At 63.8% G+C, this 25314-nt stretch overlaps 3 protein-coding genes across 6 annotated transcripts; all 3 read right to left on the reverse strand.

The window, feature by feature from the left end:
- Positions 1 to 297: 297 nt before the first annotated feature.
- On the reverse strand, positions 298 to 6260 carry CS (citrate synthase). The gene is made up of 11 exons (XM_014892540.2): positions 6075 to 6260; positions 4126 to 4173; positions 3538 to 3645; positions 3390 to 3455; positions 3185 to 3316; positions 2909 to 3097; positions 2616 to 2815; positions 2278 to 2407; positions 1782 to 1883; positions 929 to 1138; positions 298 to 605 (listed from the first exon to the last, which is right to left on the reverse strand). The coding sequence occupies exons 1-11, from the start codon at positions 6126 to 6128 to the stop codon at positions 435 to 437; spliced, it is 1410 nt and encodes a 469-aa protein (XP_014748026.1). The 5' UTR covers positions 6129 to 6260; the 3' UTR covers positions 298 to 434.
- An 879-nt stretch (positions 6261 to 7139) lies between these two features.
- CNPY2 (canopy FGF signaling regulator 2) lies at positions 7140 to 10796 on the reverse strand. Of its 2 annotated transcripts, none has more exons than XM_088180834.1 (6): positions 10662 to 10796; positions 9847 to 10005; positions 9344 to 9459; positions 9073 to 9270; positions 8885 to 8981; positions 7140 to 7531 (listed from the first exon to the last, which is right to left on the reverse strand). In XM_088180834.1, exons 2-6 carry the CDS (start codon positions 9983 to 9985, stop codon positions 7488 to 7490), a joined length of 594 nt encoding a protein of 197 aa, XP_088036960.1. In that variant the 5' UTR covers positions 9986 to 10005; positions 10662 to 10796; the 3' UTR covers positions 7140 to 7487. The 2 variants fall into 2 exon arrangements, with proteins under 2 accessions (XP_088036960.1, XP_014748027.1); XM_014892541.2 differs by having other exon boundaries at positions 10620 to 10759.
- An 871-nt stretch (positions 10797 to 11667) lies between these two features.
- PAN2 (poly(A) specific ribonuclease subunit PAN2) lies at positions 11668 to 25210 on the reverse strand. 3 transcript variants are annotated; one of them, XM_088180753.1, is made up of 26 exons: positions 25098 to 25210; positions 24017 to 24302; positions 22369 to 22538; positions 22165 to 22285; positions 21853 to 21930; positions 21487 to 21754; positions 20271 to 20613; positions 19055 to 19151; positions 18460 to 18579; positions 18231 to 18350; positions 18025 to 18153; positions 17701 to 17900; positions 17219 to 17361; positions 16846 to 16952; positions 16397 to 16495; positions 15930 to 16006; positions 15245 to 15386; positions 14949 to 15086; positions 14289 to 14348; positions 14120 to 14210; positions 13883 to 14040; positions 13659 to 13802; positions 12811 to 12990; positions 12603 to 12696; positions 12325 to 12522; positions 11668 to 11921 (listed from the first exon to the last, which is right to left on the reverse strand). In XM_088180753.1, exons 2-26 carry the CDS (start codon positions 24287 to 24289, stop codon positions 11887 to 11889), a joined length of 3585 nt encoding a protein of 1194 aa, XP_088036879.1. In that variant the 5' UTR covers positions 24290 to 24302; positions 25098 to 25210; the 3' UTR covers positions 11668 to 11886. The 3 variants fall into 3 exon arrangements, 2 of the variants coding, with proteins under 2 accessions (XP_088036879.1, XP_088036880.1); XM_088180754.1 differs by having other exon boundaries at positions 17219 to 17358; positions 25098 to 25209; XR_015808796.1 differs by lacking the exon at positions 11668 to 11921 and having other exon boundaries at positions 12477 to 12522; positions 12781 to 12990.
- Between the last annotated feature and the right edge of the window lie 104 nt (positions 25211 to 25314).

Raw genomic sequence — 25314 nt, forward strand, 5'->3', positions numbered from 1 at the left:
CAAACACAGGGGCGCGGCCGGGGAGGAGTGTATCGAGTCCCTGCGGGGGGGCCCGGACACGGGGCAGGACTGAACCCCTCTCGGGGGGCTGCAGGGGAGGGGGCTGTGCCCCCCCAGGGCCCTGCCAGGACCCCCCCCCCCCCCACCCCAGCCCAGCAGTGTGGGGAGCCTGGGGGGGCTCCCAGTGTGCGCAGTGAGAGCTGCTGGGGTGGGGAGGGGGCACCGGAGCCCCCCCACCCCACCAGGGTAGGGGCTCTGGGTGTGGGGCTGGGGTGGGGGGGGGGACCCCGGGGCTGCCTCTGCCCCTCCCCAAGGCGGGTGGGAGGGCAGGGGGAGCGGCCGGGGGGGCCCCGAGGGGGGTTCAGTGCCGAGGGCGTCCGGGCCGGGCCCGGCAGCGCGGCGTTCCCTGGGGGAGCCCTGTCCCCGTCCCTTCTTTACCCGGATTTGTAGCCCACGAGCTGCATGAGGCCCTTGGTGCTCATGGATTTGGGCCTCTCCAGAGGGAATCCCAGCGCCCGGCTCCAGATGAGCTGAGACAGGACACCCAGGGCCCGCGACACCCCGAACAGCACCGTGTAGTAATTCATCTCCTTCATGCCGTAGTACTGCGGGGACAGGGGGCTCAGCACGGCCAGGGCACAGCCAGGAGCCCCCCAGGACAGACGGGACAGGGAGAGGGACACAGAGAAAGGGACAGACAGGACAGGGTCAGGGACACACAGACAGGAAGGAGAACAGAGAGAGGGACAGACGGGACAGGGAGAGCACAGACAAACAGGGAGAGGGATACACAGACAGGAGACACAGACAGGACAGGCAGAGGGACGTGGACACGGAAAGCAATACACGGGCAGGGAAAAGGACAGACCAACAGGGGAAGGGACAGACAGGACACGGCCCGGGAAAGGACAGAGGAGCCTGGGCTCACCTGCAGCAGGACCCCGCTGTGGGCATCCACGTTGGGCCAGGGGTTCTTGGCCTTGCCCTGCTCCAGCAGCACGTTGGGGACGATCTTGTAGAGCTGTGCCACGAGCTTGAACAGGGGGTCCTTGGGCAGGTGCTTGAGGGCGAACTCCCTCTGGCAGGTGTAGCGCGGGTCCGTCTTCCGCAGCACCGCGTGCCCATAGCCTGGCACAACCTGCAGGGCCGGGGGGCTCAGCCTGCTCCTGACCCCCAGCACGGCCCTGGAACAGCCCCTGAGCCCCAGCACAGCCCTGGAACAGCCCCTGAGCCCTGGAACAGCCCTGGAACAGCTCCTGACCCCCAGCACGGCCCTGGAACAGCCCCTGAGCCCCAGCACGGCCCTGGAACAGCCCCTGAGCCCTGGAACAGCCCTGGAACAGCTCCTGACCCCCAGCACGGCCCTGGAACAGCCCCTGAGCCCCAGCACGGCCCTGGAACAGCCCCTGAGCCCTGGAACAGCCCTGGAACAGCTCCTGACCCCCAGCACGGCCCTGGAACAGTCCCTGAGCCCCAGCACAGCCCTGGAACAGACCCTGAGCCCTGGAACAGCCCCTGACCCCCAGCACGGCCCTGGAACAGCCCCTGACCCCCAGCACAGCCCTGGAACAGCCCCTGAGCCCCAGCACGGCCCTGAATGAACCCCTGAGCCCCAACACGGCCCTGGAACAGCCCCCGAGCCCCAGCACGGCCCTGGAACAGACCCTGAGCCCTGGAACAGCCCCTGACCCCCAGCACGGCCCTGGAACAACCCTTGAGCCCTGGAACATCCCCTGAGCTCTGGAACAGCCCCTGAGCCCCAGCACAGCCCCGAGCCTCACCCTGCCCGAGTTGAGCGTGTTCCAGATGAAATCCCGCAGCTTCTCGTCCGACACGTCCTGGCCCAGCTCCTTCTGCAGGTCAGTGAGCCAGAGCAGCACCTCCTGTGGGAACGGCCAGAGTGAGGGCAGGGGACACGGGGAGATGGACGGGAGAGGGACAGAGGGACACATGGATAGGGAGAGGGACAGATGGATGGGGAAAGGGACAAACCAACAGGGAGAGGGACAGGCAGGGAGAGTGACACATGGAGAGGAGGAGGGACAGACAGGACAGGGAGAGAAACACATGGAAAGGAAAACAGACTGGAGACAGGAGGTGGGGGCACACAGACAGGAAGAGGGACATGGACAGGGAGAGTGACAGGACAGGGATGGGGACACACAGACAAGAGGGACAGACCGAGAGAGAGAGACAGGGAGAGGGACATGGGCAGAGTGACAAGGAGAGGGACAGACAGACAGGAGAGGGATACACTGGACAGGGAGCAGTGCCCACCTGGTTGGCGAGGCCGTGCAGGGGCCCAGCCAGCCCGTTCATGGCGGCGGCAAAGGCGAGGTATGGGTCAGACAAGGCGCTGCCCACGAGGTGGCTCGTGTGGGCACTCACGTTCCCTCCCTCGTGGTCACTACGGGGGCGAGGGGGCCATCAGGATTTCCTCAGCCCCACCAAACGCCTTCCACGGCATTTTGGGGGCAGGGAGTACAATGTTGCCAGCCCGGCTCAGCCCCGCCCCAGCCCTGCCCGCTCCCGGGGACACTCCCGGAGCAGCCCGGGCAGGTCCCAGCCCTGGGCTTGGGAGCGGGGCCAAATCCCCGCCTCCTCCACGTCCCCACCTGTGGATGGTGAGGTAGAGCCGCATCAGCTCGATGAACTGGGGGTCAGTGTAGCCCAGCATGTTGGTGAAGTTGTGGGACCAGTCGAGGTTGGGGTCGATGGCCCCGATGCCGCTGCCCTCGCGGTAAAGGTTCCGGTAGATCTTGGCGGCCACGCACGGCAGCTTGGCGATCAGGTCCATGGCGTCCTCGTACACAAACTGGGACCAGCGGGGTGAGACCGTGCTCCCCCGAGCCCCTGCCCCCAAATCCAGCCCCCAAAGTCAGCGCTGGGGCGGCAGCTCCCCCCGTACCTCCCAGTACTTGGCGCGGTGGATGCCCTCGGCGTAGGCGCGGGCGAATTTGCTCTCGCTGTTGAGGGCGGTGACGGCGGCGCTCAGCTGCGACATGGGGTGCAGGTTGGTGGGGAAGTTGTCCAGCATGGTCACCACGTGGGAGGGCAGAGCTGCACGCTTGGCCCACTCCCGGGACAGCCAGGTCACCTGTGGGGACACACCGGGGCTGAGCTGCGGGGCTGGGGGCTGCCAGACCCCCCCCTCAGCTGTTTGCCAGCTCTCTCCTGGCACTACCTGCTCCTGGGTCGGGATTTCTCCGGTCACCAGCAGCCAGAAGAGCCCCTCGGGCAGTGGCTCCTCTCCCCCTGCAGCTTTGGGCAGCTTCTTCTGGCACTCGGGAATGCTGTAGCCACGGAAGCGAATGCCCTGTGGAGCCGGGAGCATCAGTGGGGCTGGGGTGGGACAGGGTGGGGTGGGACAGGGTGGGACACGGCCCTACCTCATCAGGATCCAGCACGGAGGTCTCGTAGATCAGCCCTTTCATGCCCCTCATGCCGCCGTACACCTGGAAGGGGCCGGGAGGCCGCGGTGAGGGGCGCGGGCGGGGCCCGGTGGCCCCGGCGCGGCCGCGGTGGCCGCACACTCACCATGTCCACCGTGATCTGCCCGATGGCCGTGCTGCCGTGCTGCTGCCGGAAGCTCTTGATCTTCGCCTGCTCCTTGGGGATCATGGTGGCCAGGACGTCTTTGAGGTTCTGGGGACAAGGGAGCGTGATGTGAGAGGGGAAATGAGAAAAGGGTGTGACAACCGAGAGGGTGACAGGAGAGATGAGGCAGGAGAGGGAGTGACACGAGAGAGGGAAAGAGGAGAGCCCTTGTCACCCCTTGGAAAACAGCGATGGGAAAGGGGGTGACAAAAGAGGTGGGGAAAGGAAAAGGGGGTCACAGCAGGGGACAGGAAAGGGGGTGACAGGAGAGGGGGTGATGGGAGAGGTTCCCCCCCTTGAAGAGGGGTGACAAGAGAGGGGGTGACAGGAAAGGGGGTGACAGAAAAGGGAGCTCCCATTGGAGAAGAGTGACAGGACAGGGTGACAGAAGAGGGGGTGACAAGAGAGCCGGGGACAGGAAAGGAGGTAACAGGAGAAAGGCTTCCCCTTGGAGAGGAGTCTCAGGGAAGAGGTGTCAGAGAGGTCACAGGTGGCAGGACAGGGGTCACAGGAGAGGACCCTCCTTACCGTGGCGGCGCTGGCGTGGCGAGCAGCGAAGAGGACACACGGTGCATTCTGTGGGACAACACAGAGACCCCCTGTCACCAGGGCAGGGCCTCTTTTTGGGGGGTGCAGCCACAAGAGAGCCCCTCCAGCGCCCTGGCAGGAGCTGAGACCCCGGTTCCCAAGGACGTGCCCGGCAGAGCCGCTTCCCTCGCCCACGCGGGCGCGGATCAGAGCCGGGATCAGAGCCGGGTTTAGAGCCGGGATCAGCCGGGCCGGCCCCGCGCTGCCCTGGCGGCCGGACCCGGACCTGGCACGGGGAACGCGGCCGCGTTCTCCTCCCTGGAGCAGAGCCCGGCCAGGCACGGCCGCGGTTTTCCTGAGCTGGGGAATCCGAACTTTGTTCCTCGCCCACGCGTGGGAACCGGGAACCGCGGGGACTCCGTCCGGCGGGGACACCCCGGGAACACCCCGGGCCTGGCAGCGCTCGGCCACGGGGACACCGCGCTGGCTCCGCCGGGCAACGGGGGCTGGGGGACACCGGGGGACACCGGGGGACACCGGAGCACAGCGGGGCTGCCGTGCACAGGCACAGCCGGAGGTTCCCTGGGGCCGGGAGCTGCAGCAGCGCCTGCGGCAGAGCCAGAACATGACTCGGTTTTTCCGCTGGCTGCCGGGAGGACGCGGGGGGGCCGCGCTGCAGAGAACCCCCCCGGGTGTCCCCCAGCCCCCCGCCAGCCCCCGGCCCGGCCAGGGGGTCCCCGGTACAGCGGGTGTGGCCGTGGCGGGTGGCGAGGCCGTGTCCCCCCGCAACAGGCGGCTCCGGGAAGCGAAAATGCCGGCGGAACAATGGAGGCGGCAGAGGGAAGCCCAAGGTCAAGGCGGCCGCTGTCGCCGCCGCGGGGGCCCCGTCACCCCCCCACCGTGTCACCCCCAGTGTCACCCCCTGTGTCACCCCGTTTTGGGGGTCCCCACGGCTCGTCCCGGCTGTCACCGAGGTGCCACTGGCTCAAGGTCACAAGTGCTGACGGTGACACCGAGCACCGGCTGGGGGGAGTGCGGGGGGGGACACCGAGACCATCCGGGGGCTCCCGTTGTGCTCGGGGGAGCGGCGGCTCCGCGGCCCCAGGGTACGGATGAGGAGGAGGATGGTCGGGATTTACGGCTCGACCCGGGGGGCGGCCCCGGTCCGCCCGGTTTGAGCAGGGTGAGCAGGGCCAAGTGGGGCATCGTGAATATCCCAAAATATCGCCCGGTCGATAAAGACACCGCAACGCCCGTTACGAAACGCCGGGACCGCGGCCAAGGCAAACAGTCCGGAGGGACTGGGGTCGCTCCGGCCCGGTACCGGCGCTCGGCTCGCACGGGGGTCCCCTCGCTGTGACCCCGTTGTCCTCTACGGCACCGGGACGCTGGGGAAGGGCGGCGGCGGCGGAGGAGGGAGGGGTCCCCGCCTCCACCACCCCACTGCCGGTGCCGCCGGGCGCGGGGTCCCGGCGCCGGAACGGAGCTCTCGGGGGGAGCCCGGGACCCCCAAGCCCAGCGCTGCGTAACAGGGGAGAAGCTGCGGGACCGGAGCCCCCAACGGGGGGCTGCCCGGGGGGCGGGGGCTCCCCCGGGGCTGAGACAGAGGCGAAGCCCCCCGAGCACGAACCGGGCCCGGAGCCCCCCGGCCACTCCCGATGCCCCCGGCTCTGAGAAGGCCGCGGAAGGAGCGCCCGGCGCCGGTTCCCACCACGTGCTGCCGCTCCAGCCCCGCGCCCACCCCGATCCCGGTGGAGATCCCGATCCCACTCGCCATCCCCATCGCCCCGCTCCCATCCCCCACCTCCTCCGCCAACACCGCGCGGCCCCTTTAAGGCAGCGCCCCCCGCGTCGCCCCTTTAAGAACCGGACCCCCCCCACCCCGCTCTCCCTTCCCCCCGCGGCGTCGCCCCTTTAAGGCGCGGCGAGGCCGGGCCGGGCGCGCTCACCTTGGGCCCGCGGAGGCGCGCGGCCGCCCGGCTGCCGGCGGCGAGGAGCGTCATGGCGGTACCGGGACGGGACAGGCCGGGACTGAACGGGGCCGGGTCCGGGAGCGGGGCCGGGACCGGGAGCGGGACCGGGGCGGGAGCGGGGCCGGAGCGGCGGCGGCCGGGGGTCCTCAACGTGAGGGCGGGGCGGAGCGCGGCGCTGTTCATTAGCATAACCCCGCCCCCTCCCGGGGCAGAGCCATTTGCTACTGGCCAAGTGGCGCGCCGTGGGGCGGGGCCACGCTAATGTAGTGGCGGGGGGCGCGAGCCATAGGTGGCCGCCGCATTCGCCTGATCAGGAACAAGGGTGGGGTGAGGGGGTGCCCGCCCCGTCTCGTGACGTCACCGGCCGCAGTGCGTGACGTCATGGCCCGGTGGCATCCCCGCGGCCGCGCCGGTGTCTCGGTGGGGTTCGACTGCGGGGGTGGGGGGGCAGCCCCGTGACGTCACCAGGCGCTCGGCCGGGCGGTATGAGGTCACCTGAGCCCATGACGTCATCCTGCATGTAGCCACAATGGCCTGAGGTGATAGGCTGTGGTATGACCCTGGTGACGTCAGGTGTCACCATCCCCGCTGAGCCCAGGGCATTGTCCTACTGGCCCCGGTGCAACGGGTGACACAATGGGGTGACACAGGGTGATGGGTGCCACAAGAGGGGCAGAGCCCTCCTGCAGCTCCTGCACCCTGGCCAGGTGACATGGGGAGACACCGGCCACGGCAGAGAGGCCAGAACCCTCACAGAGCCCTCGTAGTGGCGGGGTGGAATGACACAGGGTGGCAGCCGAGAGCCAGAAGCCCCATGGTGGGGTGACATGGGGTGACCAGCTGAGGGGCCAGACCCCCATGGTGCTCCCACAGTGGCAGGGCTGGGTGACTTGGGGTGACACAGAGTGACACAGAGCCATGGGCTGTCCCTGCCCCACAGCTGAGCCACGAAGGGTGAACATTGCCCTCGAGGGAGCTCAAGCTGCTGGGCACATGTGGGGACACTGCTGTCCCCACCCCACATGCACACCAGACCAGAGGTGCCCTCGGGTGGGCCCACGGCCCCTTTATTGCCTGCAGCAGGGAGGGGGGTCCCCAAACTTCCCCCCCCGGGGGGCTGAGCCCTGGTGTCTCCCCCGTGTCCCCCGGTAGTGGGGCAGGAATGTCCCTGAAATGTCCTGGCAGGAGCGAGGACGTGGCCCCGGCCCCGTGGCCGTCCCGGTGCCCCCGGACGGGGAATAAATAGGACGGGAGCTCTGCATGGGGCGAGGCGGCGGCTCCGGAGCCGTGGAGGTCCCGGCAGATCCGTCTGTCCCGGGGACATCCCGGTGGGTCCCGGGGACATCCCGGTGGGTCCCGGCACTGTCCCGGTCCCTGCTCCAGAGGCAGTCACAGCTCGTCGTGTGGGATGTGGAGAGCATGGTCACACAGGTCTGCGGGGACAAAGGGCGACAATGAGGGTGTGGTGGAGCCCGATGGAACTTTTGGGATGTGCTGGAGCCCCATGAGACCCCTAGGACATGGCAGTCCTGTGGGATCCTCCATGGTGGAGCTCCATGGGACCCTCAGGATGTGACAGCCCTGTGAGACCACCAAGATGTCTCAGAGCCCCATGGGACCCTCAAGATGCACCAGGCTCCCACGAGCCCTGTGGGACCCTTGGGTCACATCAGAGCCCTGTGGGACCCTGAGGATGCACCGGACCCCCCATAAGACCCCCAGAAGATGACAGCCCTGTGGGACCCTCAGGACACAACAGAGCCCCGTGGGACTCTCTGTGCTGCCCCGTCCCCTCCCTGCTGTGACCCGAGCCAGACCAGCAGCATTTCCCTGCCTTTGTCCTGTGGTTAATGACAAACAAGCCTGGCCTGGCCCTGCTCACGCTGCCAGATGCAGGAGGAGCCCCAGGAGCAGCTGTTGAGACCCTCAGGATCCCCTGGGGCAGAGCACAGATGGCTGTGCCAGGTACAAAGGGACCTGCCCTGGCCCTATCCTGGGCCCTGTCCAGGACTGCAGTGGCCCAAAGGTCACATCGTGCCCTGACCTAGGTGTTTGTGAGCTGGAAATAGCCCCAGAAAGGGGACAGAGCCATTGGATGAGCCAGGAGAGGCCACACAGTCAGCACAGCAGCTGCCCTGGCTCGGCCCCAGTATCCCAAAAAAACCCCAGTGCCAGCAGAGTCCGGGCATTGGGCTGCAACAGCGTGCTGGGATTCGGGGAAGGACTTGCAGCTCCTCCCTGCTCTGGGCTGGCAGCAAATCCCATCCCAGCACCAACAGAGCAGCCACAAACCCTAAAAGAGCAGAAGAGACTCCCAGGGACAGCCCCAGCTCTGGGCCAGGTATCTCCTCCCATTCCAGCACTGATGGAGCAAGAGAGACCCCCAGAACAGCCCCTGCTCTGGGCTGGCAGCAAATCCCATCCAACACCAATGGAGCAGATACAGCCCCTGGAACAGCAGGAGAAACTCCCTGGAACTGCAGGAAAGATCCCCAGGGACAGCCCCTGCTCTGGGTCAGTATCTCCTCACATCGCAGTGCTGACAGAGCAGGAGAGACCCCTGGAAGAGCAGGAGAAACCCCCTGGGACAGCAGCAAAGATCCCCAGGGACAGCCCCTGCTCTGGGCTAGCATCTCCTTCCAGCCCAGCACCAACAGAGCAGGAGGGACCCTTGGAAGAGCAGGAGAGACCTCTGGGACAGCCCCTGCTCTGGGCTGGCATCTCATCTCATCAGAGCAGCCATGACCCCAGGAGCAGCAGCAGAGCCCCCCAGACCCCCGGCTCACCCGTCCTCTTGCTGCAGAGCCGGTCCTTGACGTTCTCAGTCTCGTGTGAGAGAAACTCGATGAGCTCATCCTCGTATTCCTCAGCGATGCTCTCGCACTGCAACGGGACACGGCACCGGTGACACCCAGCCCACAGGAGCCCCTGGGCCACCCACACCCCCCAGCACTCCCCTGTCCCCTTCACACACCGCGAATTTCAGGCTGGAAGTCACATCCCCGTCGAATTTGACACCGGAAAGGTCCATCTTGGTGCCGTCCTGGGAGATGACCCGGACGTAGCTCTTGCGGTGCGTGGCCGGATCCACCTTCTCGCCGTACTCCTTCATCTTCTCGCACACCCGCTCCAGCAGCTCCGTCAGGTGCGCCTCAGACCGTGCATACGGCACCTGCAGCCCCGGGGAGGGGTCAGCGGGGTCCCGGCAGCGGGACGGAGAGCGGGGACACCGGGACAGGCCTCACCTCCACCACCGACTGGCTGCCGTCAGGGTTGATGCGGAACGAGCCCATCTGGATGGTTTTTCTGGGATCCACCTGGGCAATCTCCCACTCCAGTTCATCCACCAGCGCCCGGCAGGCTGTGGGGGACATGGGAGACCTGGCACATGCACTCCTGTGCCAGGAGCCAGACTGGTGTGACTGGTGTGACTGGGATGGAGGGTGTGCAGGGAGGGGTGCCCACGGCACCCTGGAGACCCTCAGCCTGTCCCTGAGCAGAGTGGGCTGGTCCCAGTGGACACCACCAAGCCCTGTGCCACCCTGGCCTGTGCTCCTGTCCTGTCTTGCTGTCTCCTCTGTCCCTGTTCAGCCCTGTCTCCCCCTTTCATCCTGTTCCCCTGTCCTATCCTTGCCTTCCTTTTCCCCGATTTCACACCCTACCCACCTTGTCCCCCTGTCCTGTCCCATCCCATTTGGCCCCGCGTGTCCCACACCGTCCCCCACGTGTCCCCCGTGTCTCCCCGCACCTCCGCAGTGCAGGTCCTGGCTCCGGCGTGCTCCGGCCGTGGGCAGCAGCGATGCCAAGGCCAGGGCCAGGCCGAGCAGGGCCAGGATCCGGTCCCGCATCCTCAGGGCTCCGCAGATTCCCGGGATCCGGCCCCGCATGCTCAGGGCTCCGCTGTCACCTGCGGACACGGGGCAGCTCCAGCGCTGCTGGCTCCGCTGTCCCCACACCTGGTCTCACCCAAGGGCCATCCCTGCCCGGCCCCTCCGGGATCCCGTTCCCTGCACAGCCCGGCTCTCCCTAGGGCTTCATGCACGGCGTTCCCCTTCCCGGTCCGCTCTGAGTCCCGTTAGTGCTTCCGGAAACCACAGAGCCCCCTCCCCTATAGGGCAGAGTCCCCACAGAGATTCCTTCACTATGGGGCAGACCCCATAGCCCCCACAGAGCCCCTTGCCCTATAGCGCAGAGTCAGAGCCCCACAGAGCCCCTTGCCCTATAAGGCAGAGTCCAGAGCCCCCATAGATTTCTTCACTATGGGGCAGAGTCCAGAGCCCCACACAACCCCCTCCCCTATATAGCAGAGCCTAGAACTCCCACAGCTCTTCCTCCACAGACCAGAGCCCCCTCCTCTCTGGGTTCCCTCACAGCCCCCTGTGGAGCCTTTTGCCTCCAGGGCCGAGCCCATCGCCTCGCCCGCAGCCCCCTCGTCACAAGCCCAGCCGAGACCCCCGGTCCGCGCCCCTCATCCCGAGCCGCGGGCCCGGCCGAGCTCCCCTCATGCTGCGCCCCCCGTACCGGCCGCTCTCCCGTCCCGCTCCCACCGCCCCTCACACGGACCGGCTGCCCCGGGACTGCCCGTGGCGCTGCCGGTCGCGGCGCGCCCCCCCGGCCCACACCGCCGCGGGACACGGCCGCTCGGAGCGGGCGACAGCCGAGCCGGGCCGGGCAGCGGAGCCGGTCGGACCGGTCAGATCAGCAGGGGCGGCTCCTCGGGCCGCGGCGGCGCCGTCCCGCGAGCAGGCGGCGCCGCGGGCAGCCCGGGGCGGGCGCCGAGGGCCCCGCCGTTGCCAGGGCCCGGCCGCGTGGCGCTCGCCCGCGAGTGGGCGGGGCCCGGTGTGACTCCGCCCACTAGGTCGGCCTGGCCACGCCCCCGCCCCGGCTCAGCTGCGTCCCGGGACCGGTCCGAGACCGGGTCCGGGTCCGGGTCCGGGTCCGTCCTGCCGTCCTCCTGGTCTGAGTCCCGGACCGAGACCGTGTCCGGGTCCGTCCCGCCGTGCCCCCGGTCTGAGCCCCGAACCGAGACCGGGTGCGGGTCCGTCCTGCCGTCCTCCTGGTCTGAGTTCCGGACCGAGACTGGGTCCGAGTCCGTCCCGTCGTGCCCCCGGTCTGAGCCCCGGACCGAGATTGGGTCAGGGTCCGTCCCCCTGTGCTCTCGCTCTGAGTCCCGGACCGAGTCTGGGCCGGGTCCGTCCTGCCGTGCCCCGGTGCCGGTCCCGTTCCGAGCCCGGTCCCAAGTCTTTCCTGCCGTGTCCCCGGAGCCAGCCCCGGACTGGCTCTTCTGCACCATGTCCCTGCTCCCAGCCCGGTCCCGGTCATTCCTGCCGTGTCCCCATTGTCAACCCCGCTCCTTCTCGCTCTGTGCCCGATCCGGGACCTTCCCGTCTTGTCCCGGTCCCGGTCCGGCTCCTCCGTGCCGTGTTCCCGGCCACAGCCCCGATCCTTTCTGCCGTGCCTCAGTCCCGGTCCCGCCGTGTCGCCGGTGCCAGTGGCGGTATGAGCCCGGGTCCTTCCCGCCGTGCCCCCGGTCCCGGTCCCGCCCCCCGGAGCCAAGGAGGACACGGTCTCACGGGGGTCCGAGGCTGCTTTATGGGGGCGCCCGGGCCGGCGGGCGAGCGGGGCTGGGGGAGGGCAGTGCTTCCCGGTACCGGCAGGGAAAGGGGAGCCCCGGGGCGCCGGGCCCGGGGCGGGGGTCGGGCGGGTCGGGGACAGCCCCGGCCCCGCTGCTGGTTCCAGTTCCACGCGCGTCCGCCTCTCCCGGCGCTGCTCCTCGCGGGGGCTCCGGTCACAGCGCCAGCACGGGGGGGAACACGGCCCCGTCTGCGGGGACAGCGCGGGGTGAGGGGGGACACGGCCGAGGGACAGGGGACACGGGGAGGGGACAGGGGACACGGCAGGGGGACACGGGGAGGGGAGAGGAGACACAGAGAGAGGACACATCAGAGGAGCGGGGACACAATGGGGGGATAGGGGACACGGGGAGGGGAGACGGGAGACGGCGAGGGGACAGGGGACACGGCAGGGTGAGAGGGGACACGGTCGGGGGAGAGGGGACACGGCGGGGACATAGCAGAGGAGAGGGGACACAGTGGGGGGAGAAGGGACAGGGAGAGAAGGCAGCGGCCATGGGGGAACACGGCCCCATCTGCGGGGACACCGCGGGGTGAGAAGGAACACGGTGCAGGAGAGGGGACACGGGGAGGGGGCGGCGGTGACATCTTACGCTTGGGGCTGCTCTGGCTGTCGGGCTCGGGCACCTTCCAGTCCAGCTTGCGGCCCTTCTCGTAGAGCCCCTTGAGCACCTTCCGGAACTCCTCGGGCTCCGAGCCCTGCGGGCTCAGCTCCAGGTACTTGCGATAGAGCTGCAGCGCCGTCCGCGCGTCCTCGATGCTGTCGTGGGTCTCCCCCTGGATCTTCAGGTCTGCGGGGACAGCCCTCGCTCAGCGCCGGGACCCTCGGGAGGTTCCGCCCCTTCCCGGATCCGAGAGTTCGGCTACCGACCCAGGAAGTACCAGGCGAGGAAGCGCAGGGAGATCATCCTCTTCCTCGGGATGTGGAACAGGTACACGGTGTCGATCACCTGGTCCTTGGGCACCTGGGGAGGGGACAGAGTCCTGCTGCCGGGGCAGGGGGGCAGGGACCCGACCTGACCCCTCCCAGCCCCACTCCAGCCCCCCACCGTGGCCAGGGAGGGGGCTCAGGCTGTCACCATCAGGTTGATGACACGGAAATCCTTCTGCAGCCCGTGGCCCACGAACTTGACGCCCACGTCGATGAGGAAACGCAGCTTCAGGTAAGTGGATTTGAGGGTGGTCAGGTGCTTGGAGGAGATCTTGGCATCCAGGTCTCCTGGTTTGATCCCGGAGTACTGGGTCAGGTAATCCACCACCTGCAGAGACCAGAGCACCTGGAGGGGGCTGGCAGGGCCCAGGGGCTCTGCCCCCTCCCCAGTTCCCCTGTCAGCACCCTGGGGAGGGGGCTGGTGTTGCAGGACCAGGTGACCTTGGAGCACAGAGGTGTCCAGGTGAGGACATGGGAGTCCAGGTGAGGTGACCACGGAGGACACATGAGTCCATGGGGAACACCCAGGTAGTCCAGGGGGAACACCTGGGTGTCTTGAGTGAGGTCACCATCGAGAATACAGGAGTCCAGGTAAGGTCACCAAAAGGGACAAAGGAGTCCATGGGGAGCACCCAGGTGTGCAGGTGAGGTCACCGTGGAGAACACCCAGGTGTCCATGTGAGGTCACCATGGAGAACACCCAGGTGCCCAGGTGAGGTCACCGTGGAGAACACCCAGGTGCCCATGTGAGGTCACCGTGGAGAACACCCAGGTGCCCATGTGAGGTCACCGTGGAGAACACCCAGGTGTCCATGTGAGGTCACCGTGGAGAACACCCAGGTGCCCATGTGAGGTCACCGTGGAGAACACCCAGGTGTCCATGTGAGGTCACCATGGAGAACACAGGTGCCCAGGTGAGGTCACCATGGAGAACACAGGTCCATGTCCTTCCTGGGGCCTTGGGGAGCTGCATGAGGCCAGGTGTGCACCCCATACCTGCTCCTGGGTGGAGATGTAGTCATCGATGAAGGGGACACCCTCGTTGGGGCCCTGCCCACGCACGCAGGTGATCCGGGCCACCGACATCTGGCTGGGCTTGATGGTGGACTTGGTGCCATCACTGCGCAGCTCGGCCTCCTCCTGCGACCAGGGACAGGACACGTGGTGACCAACAGCCCCAGAGGGGATCCCTGTGCCCTGTCCCCGCCCTGTCCCCACACCTCATTCAGCGTGACGAACTCGGCGTCCAGCCCCACCAGATCTCCCGCCTGGGGCATCTCGTTCAGCATGAGGGGGATGAAGGTGGCGTGGCACTTGCGCTGCTTGCGGGCCAGCGAGGCCTCAGCCAGGAGGACGCTGGCCTCGATGGGGTTCTTGACTGTGCAGGGAAAGGGGAAGGAGCTCAGCGGCGCTGCGGTGGCGCCGGCCCCGCCGCCACTTCCACGCCGGGCACTCACTGACGAGGTTGTACTTGGAGTTGAGGTTCCTCCGGGCGTAGTAGAGGATGGCTGGCACCTTCCAGCTCATGTCAAACTGCACGGCCTCGCACTGCAGGGGAGGGGGGGGATGCTCAGGGGCAGCCCGGGGGGCTCCACGGGCTGGTCACGGTGTCACCTCGGTGCTCACCTTGTCCACGGGCTCGATGAGGAAATCGTTGAAGAGGTACCACTGCTGGTGTGTGACTCCCTGGGGGGAAAGGCACAGCCTTAGGGACACCCCCAGGCCAGAGCAGTGACTCCTCTGCCCAGTTACCAGGGAAAGGAGGGTGTGACAATGCCATGTGGGAACCCCCGCCCTTCCTGGGACACCGTGGGGAAATCCCTGCTGCCCTGGGTGGTGACAGGACGTGAAAGGATTGGACTGGACGGGCTCCGGGCTCTGCCCAGCTCCTGAGCAAAACTCCAGGGAGATGCAAGAGATAAGAGACAGGGACAGAGCCTTGACACACTCTGGGAACTCCTGGCTTGGGCATCTCCAGCAGAAACCAGGACTGCCCAGACCAGCCCTTTCCTCGGGAAGGGAGATGACGTCCCTGCCCTTACCTGGAAGTACAAGGACAAGCTGGCACCGTGCCCGTGGCCAGGAGGAACCAGCCTGAGTGGGTGTGGGAAGAGGGTTTCTTCAGCCCTTCCCTCCCCGTGAGGGGCCCCAGCAGGTCTTGGCACGTTCAGCCGAACACTCAACACTCGGCTGAGAGAGCCAGGAACGATGGATCCCGTGGGTGAGACCCCCTCGGGGAGGCTCCTGGGAGCCAGTGGGGACCGTGGGGGTCCTGCAGGGTCTCACCTCCTTCCTCTGGTGGTAGGTCTCTCCCACCTTGATGTGCCCAACCAGGCTGCCCCCGGTGCGGGAATCCAGGATGTGGACGACGGTGGCCATGAGGTCGTAGATGTAAACGGACTCGGGGTCATCCGTGGGGCTCAGCTGTGGGAGGAACCAGGAACGTCTGAGCCCCCAGACCACCAGCCTGGACATTTCTGTGCTCCTCTGAGTTATCTCCTCTCAGCAGAAAGTGGTTCTGAGGCAGCTCTTCCCCCACGGTGATTCTGTCACCTCGCCCACGGTGATTCTGTCACTTTTACCTCATCGGTCTCGCTCCAGTTGCTCACGTCGAGCTCTTTGCTCTTGGTCAACCTCATCTTGATGGCGTGAGGGATCCAAATGTTCTTCAGTTCCTCCACAGAAGGATATGAATGCCCTGTGTCAGGGTTCCCCAGATCCTTCCTGCACAGGGAATCATGGAAAGCTGAGTTGGAAGGAGATGTCACCCAGGCCAGGACTCCCACCCACCTGCTCCCCAGCTGATTCCCAAAATTTCTGTGGGAAGCTGGAGCTGCCTAGAGCAGGATTCTGGGAGAGGTGCTCAGCCAGTGTGGTTTTTGGGGTTTTTGTCAGTTAGAAAAGGGGCACGAGGTTAGGGGGCTCAAAAAGGGGTCACGAGGTGGGTGACAAAGGGGATGTGGTGCAGCCTCACACAGCCAGGGTATCAAATTAACATAATTTAGATGAGAAATAGCCCAGAGAAACACCCAGGAGGTGTCACTGCTAAGAGGCACCACCCCAGGAACAGAATCCCAGAATCCTTGAGGTTGGAAAAGCTTTCCAAGATCATCAAATCCAACCTCTGGCCAATCCCCACCTTGTCACCCAGACCACAGTGCCACATCCAGTCATTCCTTGGCCACCTCCAGGGGTGGTGACTCCACCACTTCCCTGGGCAGGTCCAAACTCTTTCCATGAAGAAATTCCTCCTGAATTTCTACCTACCACTCTCCAAGAGAGATCTCCTTTCCCTTGGTGATGTCAAAGCCTCCTCTCTTCATCATGGCTTTCTGAAAGGAATACTGGCAACGAAACACAGGCAAGCATCAGCACATGGTGACAGGCCAGCCCTGGGGACACGTGGCTGACAGCCAGGCCAGGACCAGGGAAAAGACAGGGATATTAAAGTTGGTGACAGGGAAAAAGCAATGGAAACCCAAGGTCACTGCCTTGGTGCTCTTGGGAGGCTGGGGGAAGGACAAAGTGACTCCTGCAGTCCCTTCAGCTCTGCCACACCAGGAGATCTCGTCTTTTCCAACTCCAAAGGCACGGACCATGCCACAGGCATGACCCAATTGCAGCAGGTCCTCTGCAAGCACGGCTCAGGTGGAGGGAGAGAGGCCAGAGACAGCGAGAGCAGAGTGAAAACCTCGGCGGGGCCGGGAGAACCGACCCCGGAGTGTCTCCCCCACCTCAGCCTGTGTCTTCCAGAAATCTGCCTCCTTGGAGCTGTTCACCTCACAGTTAATGACCAGCACGTCTGGCAGGCAGCGGATGTTCCGGGTCTGCACCTGCAGGGAGAGGGGGAGATGGAAATGAGAGCCCTGGAGAGGCTCCCAGCAGGATTTAGGACATCTGTCAACGCCTCGGCCTGCAGAGCTTCCTCCTCTCCCTGGCTGCAGGCATTCCCAGGACAACAGGGCTGCTCCAGCAGTTCCTGGGGGGTTGTTTTTCCCTGCTGAATCCTTGCCCCTGTGAGAGGAATGCACAGAGCCCAGGAAATACCCCAGGGCTGCCAGCCGAGCCAGGAACCGAATCTCGGGCATGGGCTGAGGAGGTTCCCCGGTGACTCACGGACAAACTGCCCCCCTCACACCCGTGTCCCACAGCCCCTCGTGCCTGACCCCCCTCCCAGGCTCACCGTGGGCTGGTACTTCTCACAGTTCTCACACCAGGCTTGTGTGTTCTGCTCCAAGCAGATGCTGCGCTTTAAAATTTGGGCGAACTCGTAATCCTTGGCTGGTTTTTCTGGAGGGAGAAAGGAGAATAACATCACCTCCTCAACACACAAATCTTGACCAGCTGAGCTCAGCCAAACCTCTGGGGTTTTCCTTGCAACCACCAACCAGAAGGTCAAGCCCCAAATGTGTCTTTCTGAAGCCGAAAGCTTGGCTGGTTGGAAACCCACCCCTGGGTGCCCTGCTGAGGCAGCTCCTGGCTGCGGGTGTGTTCCAGCTGGAAAAACCATGGATAACAAACCCCACCCAGCTGGGGGGGCTGGGCTCTGCTGTTACCAGTGCTGTCAGGGTAGGAGAGGGTGAAGAGCAGCGTGGAGGACACACGGACAGTCTCCTTCCCACAGCGGCACATGCTGCAGTTCTCCATCTCACAGCTGAACAGCTGCCCGATGACAGAGTCCCCCGAGGAGCCAAAGCTGCTGGAAAAACAGCACTGGGATCAGCAGAGATCCCTAAGCTGGGGACACACAGCTCAGGCTGCACAGGGCCAGCTCCCAAATTCCAGCAGATTTCGGGGAATCTGAGCAGTGCCAGCGTTCCTCTGGAAGCTCAGCTGGTGGCCTCTGTAAAGCCTCAAGCCCCCAGACAGGTTTTAGGGGGGGCAGAGGCTCAGCACAGGGTTAAAACATGGGGGAAGCTGCATTTCCCTCAGAGCATGAGTGGCAAGAAAGCTTCTCGAGGGATGGGTGGGGTCTGTGGGGACCAGCCCCCTGCCCAGCTGGGTCATTCCCTGTCCCACCCCCGTGCCAGGGCCTCACCTGCTGCCAGCCCCTCGGTAGGCCTGGGGTCCCTCCTGCTCCTGGGTTTCCTGGTGCAGCTGAGTCAGGATGAAACGGTTCCAGCTCTGAATCAGCCTCCCCAGGTTCACCTTCCCTGTGGCTTCGTCCGAGTCTGCCAGGATCAAGCCCAGCGCTGACGCCTCCGGGATTGTGCGGAAAGCCCGCAGAAAATTGCTTCCCTGGGCATGGGGCAAGAGCAACAAGCCACTGAGGTCAACAGGAGTTTCCATCTGCCTGCCCAGCACCACTCCCGCTCCTCTGCTGTCCCCATGACCCTCCTGGGCAGCCCAGCCCAGCACAGACCTGGCAGGGGTCTCCTCGGGACAGGTCCAGCATGTGGAAGAGCAAGCCCAGCTCGCAGCCCAGGCAGAATTCCTTCTGGCACAGGTGGTTCTGCACCAGGCAGCGGACTGGCTCCAGGAAATACAGCACCTGGCAGAGACCCTGCAAGTCAGGGGGGCTCTGGGAGTGACTCACAGGAGTCTGGGTGGGACTGGGGCAGCTCCCACCTGGATCATGCAGTTGCAGTAGGCATTGGGAATGTGGGGCTCCAGCCCTGCAAACAGCGTCTTGTTGTAATGCTTGAAGTCAAAATCCTCCAGCCCCAGCTTGGAGTATTTGATGGTGACCTGAGCAAAGATGTGAGAGGTGAAACAAACACCTCCCCACGCCATGGGACCCCTGTGGGACCCCCAGTGCTCCCCACCGTGCCCCAGAGCAGCTCCCCAAGGTCATCACCTTCCTGTACTTCTTGGCCACCCTGTAGAGATGTGGCTCCTCCTCACGCCCGATGGGGGACTCGGGGACTTGGCTGAAGTTGTCAAACTCGTTGTCCATCTCCTTTAACCGATAAGGAATCTTGGAGCAGGGAGAGACAAGGGGTGAGCAGCTGAACCCTGAGGCGGGGAGAAGCCCCACAAGCAACTCCTGGGCTTTCCTGCCTCCATGAATGAGCAAAGGGATCCACCAGAGCAGAGTGGGGCCCTCCCTGGACCTGCACGAGGCCTCTACACCTTCCTGCTCGCAGGGATTTGTCACTGTGGGAAAGCACAGGGCAGTGTTTTCCCAAGGGTGAGGGACGTGCCATGAACCTCTCAACCTGACAGCTCAGCCCTTCCCTGCCCACAGAGCCACAGAGGGATGGAACTGGGAAAACTCCATCCCTTTCCTGCTCAGGAGAAGCTGCCACCTCCAAACTACACCTGCACCATCCCGAGGGGAAATTCCACCTCTTGTCCCCATCCCTGAAACCTCGGGGATCCCTCAGCACACAGAGAGCTCTGTCCCTTCCCAGGCTGCAGAGCTCCACCCTCCCAAAATCCCCTCCTGGTACCTGGTTACGGAGCTTGGTCCTGGGGTTTGGGGCGTAGCCAATGAATCCCACTTTCTTCATGGTGCGCAGAATCTCGGGATCCACCGGGGGGGCTCTCCTGGAAACACCCCCTGACTCAGGGCAGCATCTCTCACCCATGCAGGGAGTCCTCAGGGACCCACCCCGAGCGTGGTCCTGAGTGTTGCCCCCTCCTCAGCCCCTCCCCAGGTTCATTTCCATCCCAGGACATTGTAGGACAGCACTGAGCACAGGGGTGTTGAGGGTGGGAAGAGGGAAAAGGAGATTCCACATGGGCACAGCAGAGCCAGGATCCCACTGGGAGTGGGAAGGAGGGAGGTTGGACCATGTCCCACCATCCTCACACCCACCCAGTCACACCTCCACTGCAGGAAACTCAGCTGGGGCAAGCAGGAATGATGCTCAGGATTTAGCTTTTGTATTTTTCAGATCCTGTGCTGCTTGAGTGTAGAACTCTAAAACTCCTCAGCCTGTCAGCTGCTGTTCTCCCATTTTATTCAGACAAAACAATTCCTCTCTAGGCCTGAAACTCAAGGACACCTCAAGCCCCCAGAGATGTAAACAGCAGTGAATTGAGGGGGGCAAACTGGGAGTAAATGACTCCATTACCTGAACTGTAATTGGAGGAATAACCCCTGATATGTAAATAGACCAAACTTATGGAAGGAGACTCAGGGGTGACCTTATCACTCTCTACAACTTCCTGAAAGGTAGTTGTAGTCAGGTGGGGGTTGGTCTCTTTCACCAGGCAACCACTATGAATGAGAGGACACAGTCTGAAGCTGCATCAAGGGAAAGTTAGGTTGGATATTAAAAAAAAGTTTTTCACTGAAAGAGTGATCAAATACTGGAATGGTCTGCCCGGGGAGGTGGTGGAGTCACCATCCCTGGAAGTGTTTAAAAAAAGACTGGATGTGGCACTCAGTGCCATGGTGTAGTTGAGGTGTTAGGACATGGCTTGGACTCCACGATCTTGAAGTTCTCTTCCAACCCAAACTCCTGTGAATCCTGTGAAAAACTCATGACCATCATCCACCTTGGCTGCAGCCTCCGGGAGGCTTTTGACTGCCCACGGTGCATCTACTGAAGACCTTCAACAAACACCTGCTTCATTCTCTTTTTAGGCAGCCACTCAAGACATCAGAAAAGAGAGAGGCTCCAGCAGGGTCCCCTGCTGTGCGATTGTAGCAGCACTCACCGCGGCGCCGGGGCAGAGTTGGCGGCCGGCCAGTCCGACAGCAGCGCGTCGCTCGTCAGCGGCACCGGGATCAGCGACAGCGGCACCAGGTCCTGGTTCCAGTCCAGGTGTGGCAACGTGTCCACCATGCAGGGCAGGGCAAAGTCGGTCTCCCGGGAGTAGGCGTTGAAGGTGACCTCGGGGGAGTCGGCCCAGAGGTGGACGCAGCCCTCGGAGTCGCCGAAGGCCAGCGCCTGCTTGCTGGCCGACACGTCGAACGTCATGATGAGCGGCCCCACGGTGTTGACGTGGAAGATGTCGGCGGGGTTGGCCAGCCCGGTGGGCTCGCAGAACTGGCACTGGCCTGGGGGGGAAGTGGGAAGGGAAAAGTGGGAGAATGTGGCATGGTGGGAAGAGGGATGTGGTGGCACACATCCGGAAGGGGTTGGACACGGGGCAGCAGCGCTCGGACGATCATCGTGGAATGTTCTGAGTGAGAAGGGATCCACGAGGATCAACGTCCAGCTCCTGGCCCTGTTGCAGGACAAGCCCAAAACCTCCCCAGACCCCAAATCCCAACACCTGAGAGCATTGCCCAAAACCTCCCCAGACCCCAAATCCCAACACCTGAAAGCATTGTCCAAAACCTCCCCAGACCCCAAATCCCAACACCTGAGAGCATTGTCCAAAACCTCCCCAGACCCCAAATCCCAACACCTGAGAGCATTGTCCAAAACCTCCCCAGACCCCAAATCCCAACACCTGAGAGCATTGTCCAAAACCTCCCCAGACCCCAAATCCCAACACCTGAGAGCATTATCCAAACACTCCCTGACTTCCTGAATCATGGAATATCCTGAGCTGAAAGGAACCCACAAGGGTGAAAATGCAACTCGTGTCCTTGCACAGGAAACTCTAAAATCCCACCTTGTCCCTGAGAGAATTGCCTAAACACTCTTGGAGCTCTGGCAGCCTCAGGACCATGACCAAGAGCCCGTTCAGTGCCCCACCACCCTCTGGAGGAAGAACCTTTTCCCAAAATCCCATCTAAACCCCTTCTGACGCCGCTCCAGCCATTCCCTCGGCTCCTATCGCTGCCCCAGACAGCAAAGCGAGGAAGCTGCGAGGTCTCCCCTCATCCTCCTCTGCTCCAGGCTGAATCCCACAGCATCCAACCCTGCACCTGGGGACACCAGGACCACCCCCATCGCGCGACAAAGCCGGAGCTCCCCCTCACCTGTCTGGGAGATGATGGCCAGGCGGGAGGTGTAGGTGGGGATGAAGCGGAGGAAGAAGGGGTCGATGTGGACCTGCAGGGGGGTGGTGGCTCTCATCATGCGCAGGTCGTACACCTTGAGGAAGCGGTCGCAGGCCAGGCCGTTCATGCGGCTGGAGAAGCCGCAGGTCACCAGGAGGTTGCCGTGCACGTCGAAGTCCGACAGGCTCCCCGAGTGCGCGTCGAACTCGTGCTCCACCACGAAGGTGCGCAGGTCACGCAGGGACACCTGCGAGGACACGTCCTGGCTGTGGCCACCCAGCCTCTGGAGCGCTGGGAAGAGCCCAAATTCCGGGATATTCCCCCCCCGCCGGGTACAGGCGTTACCTTGCCCGAGGTGTGCCCGCAGAAGAAGAAGCGGTTGGATTGTCTCATGATGGTGATGCCTGGCACCTCCACGGTGTACTGGGGAGAGAAAGGATGAGAAGAGATGGGGAGGAAAGACGAGGAAAGGGGAGGAAAGGGGAGGAAAGGGGAGGAAAGGGGAGGAAATAGCAGGGATGAACAGGGACGAGCAAGGAAGAGAAGGGACGAGCAGGGATGAGGCGGGATGAGCAGGGACGAGCAAGGAGGAGCAGGGACGAGCAGGGATCAACCCCAGAGCAAAGCTCCAGGGAGCAGCCCCCAGCCTGGCCACACCTTTTGCGTCTCCTGGACGGTGTTGAGGTCGATCTCGAGGACGTGGTTCTGCAGCCCAGCCACCAGCAGGGTGTTGTTGTCCGTCAGCAGGAGGCTGTGCATGTCCTCAGATTCATCCATGCTGGGGACAGGCAGGACACCCTCAGGCTCCTGCCCCGCTCCAGGTGGGAGCAGGGAAGGGCTGGAGGGGCCAGGAGCACTCACAGGTAGTCGAAAATGATGAGGCCGCCCCGGGACAGGTACTTGAGGTTGGTTTTGGTGAGGAAGAGGACGCCGTTCTCCAGGCTCTGGATCTGGCGGATGTCATCGCTGCTGTTCACCTGGAAGGACGAGTAGCGCTCCAGAGTTGGCCCAAAGAAGGAGGTGGCGTGGCCCTGGAAGCAGAGAGGGGACAGGGATGTCACAACCCCGTGTCCCAGTGGGTGTGGCACAGCAAGGCATCGCTTCATCCTCTGACAGATCCCGGCTTTTCCAGGTTCTGGGGGCGTTCCTGGGTGCTCCAAACCAGGGAGGGCAGCTCAGACTTGTCCCTGGATGCAGCAGACACAGATAAAAAATCCCAACACAGCCCAAGAGCAGTGAGAGGAGAAGCAGTGAGAGGTTTGTGCTCCGAGAATTGACACAGATAAAGGGGGAAAGGTTTTAAAGCAAAAGAGGAGACTCAGATGGGATAGAGGGATGAAATTCCTCCCTTGGGTTGGAATGGATTTCCCACAGAAGCTGTGGCTGCTCCTGGAAGTGTCCAGGGCCAGGTTGGATGGGGCTCGGAGCACCCTGGGACAGTGGAAGGACATGGAAGGAGATGAGTGTGGAGATGAGAAGGCCCCAGGGAGACCCTGGAGCCCCTGCCAGTGGTTAAAGAGAGCTGGAGAGGGACTTGGGACATGGGATGGAGGAACAGGACAAGGGGCAATGGCTTCACAGTGACACAACGTGGGGTTAGATGGGATTTTGGGAAGAAATCCCTCCCTCTGAGGGCAGTGAGGTGCTGGAATGGATTTCCCAGAGGATTCCCAGTCCTTGGAAGTGTCTGAGGGAGGTTGGATGGAGCACCCTGGGCAGGTGGGAAGCCGTGGCAGGGTGATGGAACCAGTGATGGAAAAGTTTTAGCTTCTATATTTTGCAGATCAGTGCAGCTTTAGTGTTTAACTCTAAAGCTCCACAGCTGTCAGCTGCTGTTCTCCTGTTTTATTCAGACACAACAATTCCTCTCTAGGAGTGAAACTCAAGGACACCTCATTGTCTCAGGCCCTGAAAAATGTCAACACAAGTGAATGGAGGGAGCACACTGGGGGAATGGGATTACATTACCTGAAGATGTAACTGGACAATTAAACTCTGATATGCAAATAGATCCAACTTTTATCTGTCTGGAAAACTCGCCCATCCCATGACCCCATCAAACCCCACAACCTCCCCAGGGCTTCCCTAAACCTCCCCAGAGCTTCCAAAACCTCTCCAGGTGTACCCAAAACCTCCCCAGAGCTCCCCAAAACCCTTCCAGACTTCCCAAAACTTCTACAAGGCTTCCCAAAACCTCTCCAGGGTTCCTAAAACCTCTCCAAAGCTTCCCTAAACTTTTCCAGGGTTCCCAAAACCTCTCCAAAGCTTCCCAAAACTTCTCTAAGGCTTCCCAAAACCTCTCCAAAGCTTCCCAAAACTTCTCTAAGGCTTCCCAAAACTTCTCTGAGGCTTCCCAAAACCTCTCCAGGGTTCTCAAAACCTCTCCAAAGCTTCCCAAAACTTCTCCAGAGCTTCCCAAAACTTCTCCAAGGCTTCCTAAAAGCTCTCCAAAGATTTCTAAAACTTCTCCAGGCCTTCCCCAAACCTTTCCAGGGTTCCCAAAACGTACCCCGTGGTTGCCAACCCACAGCATCTCCTCGTGCAGGTCGAAGTGGGCCACGGAGACGGGCACGCCGACCTCGGAGACAGCGGTGTGCAGCTCGCTGTACATGCCCTCCATCAGGTGCACGGACTCGGGCACCGGGAGCCCCTCCAGGGACACCCCCTCGGGGTCCAGCTCCACCAGGTTGGGGTTCAGGTGCGGATCCAGCACCGGCTCCAGCGCAGGGTGCAGGGGAGGAGCGAACTCGGCCAGGGAGGGGTTGAGCCCTTCGAAATTCATGGTGAATCCCGGCCTTGGGGAGGGAAAAGGAACCGAGGTGGCCGCTCAGGGACAGCCGGAGTTTCTGGAATCGGTGATGGCGGGGATGGGAAAGGCAGCTGGAATCTCCGGTGGGGCGAGGTGCAGGGCTGGGGATGTAAAATCCCTTCCCCAGGGTGTGCTCAGAGCCTCGGTATGACCGGGAGAAGGGCCTGGGGTGGTGCCAGGGCACCGGGCACTGATCCCTGGGCACCGGGCAGGGGTCCCTGGGCACCGGGCAGGGGTCCCAGAAAACTGAGCAATGGTCCCAGAAAACTGAGCAATGGTCCCTGAGCACCGGGCAGGGGTCCCAGAAAACTGAGCAATGGTCCCAGAAAACTGAGCAATGGTCCCTGAGCACCGGACAGGGGTCCCAGGACACCGGGCACCATCTGGGGAAACCGGGAAGTAGCCCAAGATGCCAGGCAGCCTCCCGCGGATACCGGGCAGTGGTCCCAGAGCACGGAGAAACCTCCAGAGGAAGCGGGCAGTGTACCAAAGGACAGAGCAGCGTCCCGAGGCACCGGGAAGCCTCCCGGGGAATCAAACCAGGCCCCACCCGGGCCCCGCCCCGCCCCACCCCCGGGGCTTCGGGCCAGCTCCGCAACCGCCGCCTTTATCACTGCGGGCCCACACCGAACGCGCCGGCGGGACCGGCGGTATCAGCGGCCGCAGTCCCAGGCGGGGCACGGGGGGGCCCGGCCCAAGCGGGCCCGACTCTCACCGAGCCCGGAGCCGCCACCCACAACCCGCCGCGCGCGCCGTTACCGAGCCGCGGGCAGAGCCGCACCGGGGCCGCGCTCCCGGGCTCGTCCCGCTGCGCCGCCGCGGCCGGGCCGGGGCTGGGGCCGCTCCCGCCGTCGCTACGGCAACCGCGCCCCTGCCCGGTAAACCGGGCCCGCCCCGGGCCGCCGACCAATGGCAGCGCCGAGCGCCGAGCACCGACCAATCAGCGCCGGGGGGCGGGACTAAGCGGCGGGACGGGGCGGCACACGGGACAAAAAGGC

Source organism: Sturnus vulgaris, chromosome 30 (assembly GCF_052056855.1).
Source record: "Sturnus vulgaris isolate bStuVul1 chromosome 30, bStuVul1.hap1, whole genome shotgun sequence".
Lineage (NCBI taxonomy): Eukaryota > Metazoa > Chordata > Aves > Passeriformes > Sturnidae > Sturnus > Sturnus vulgaris.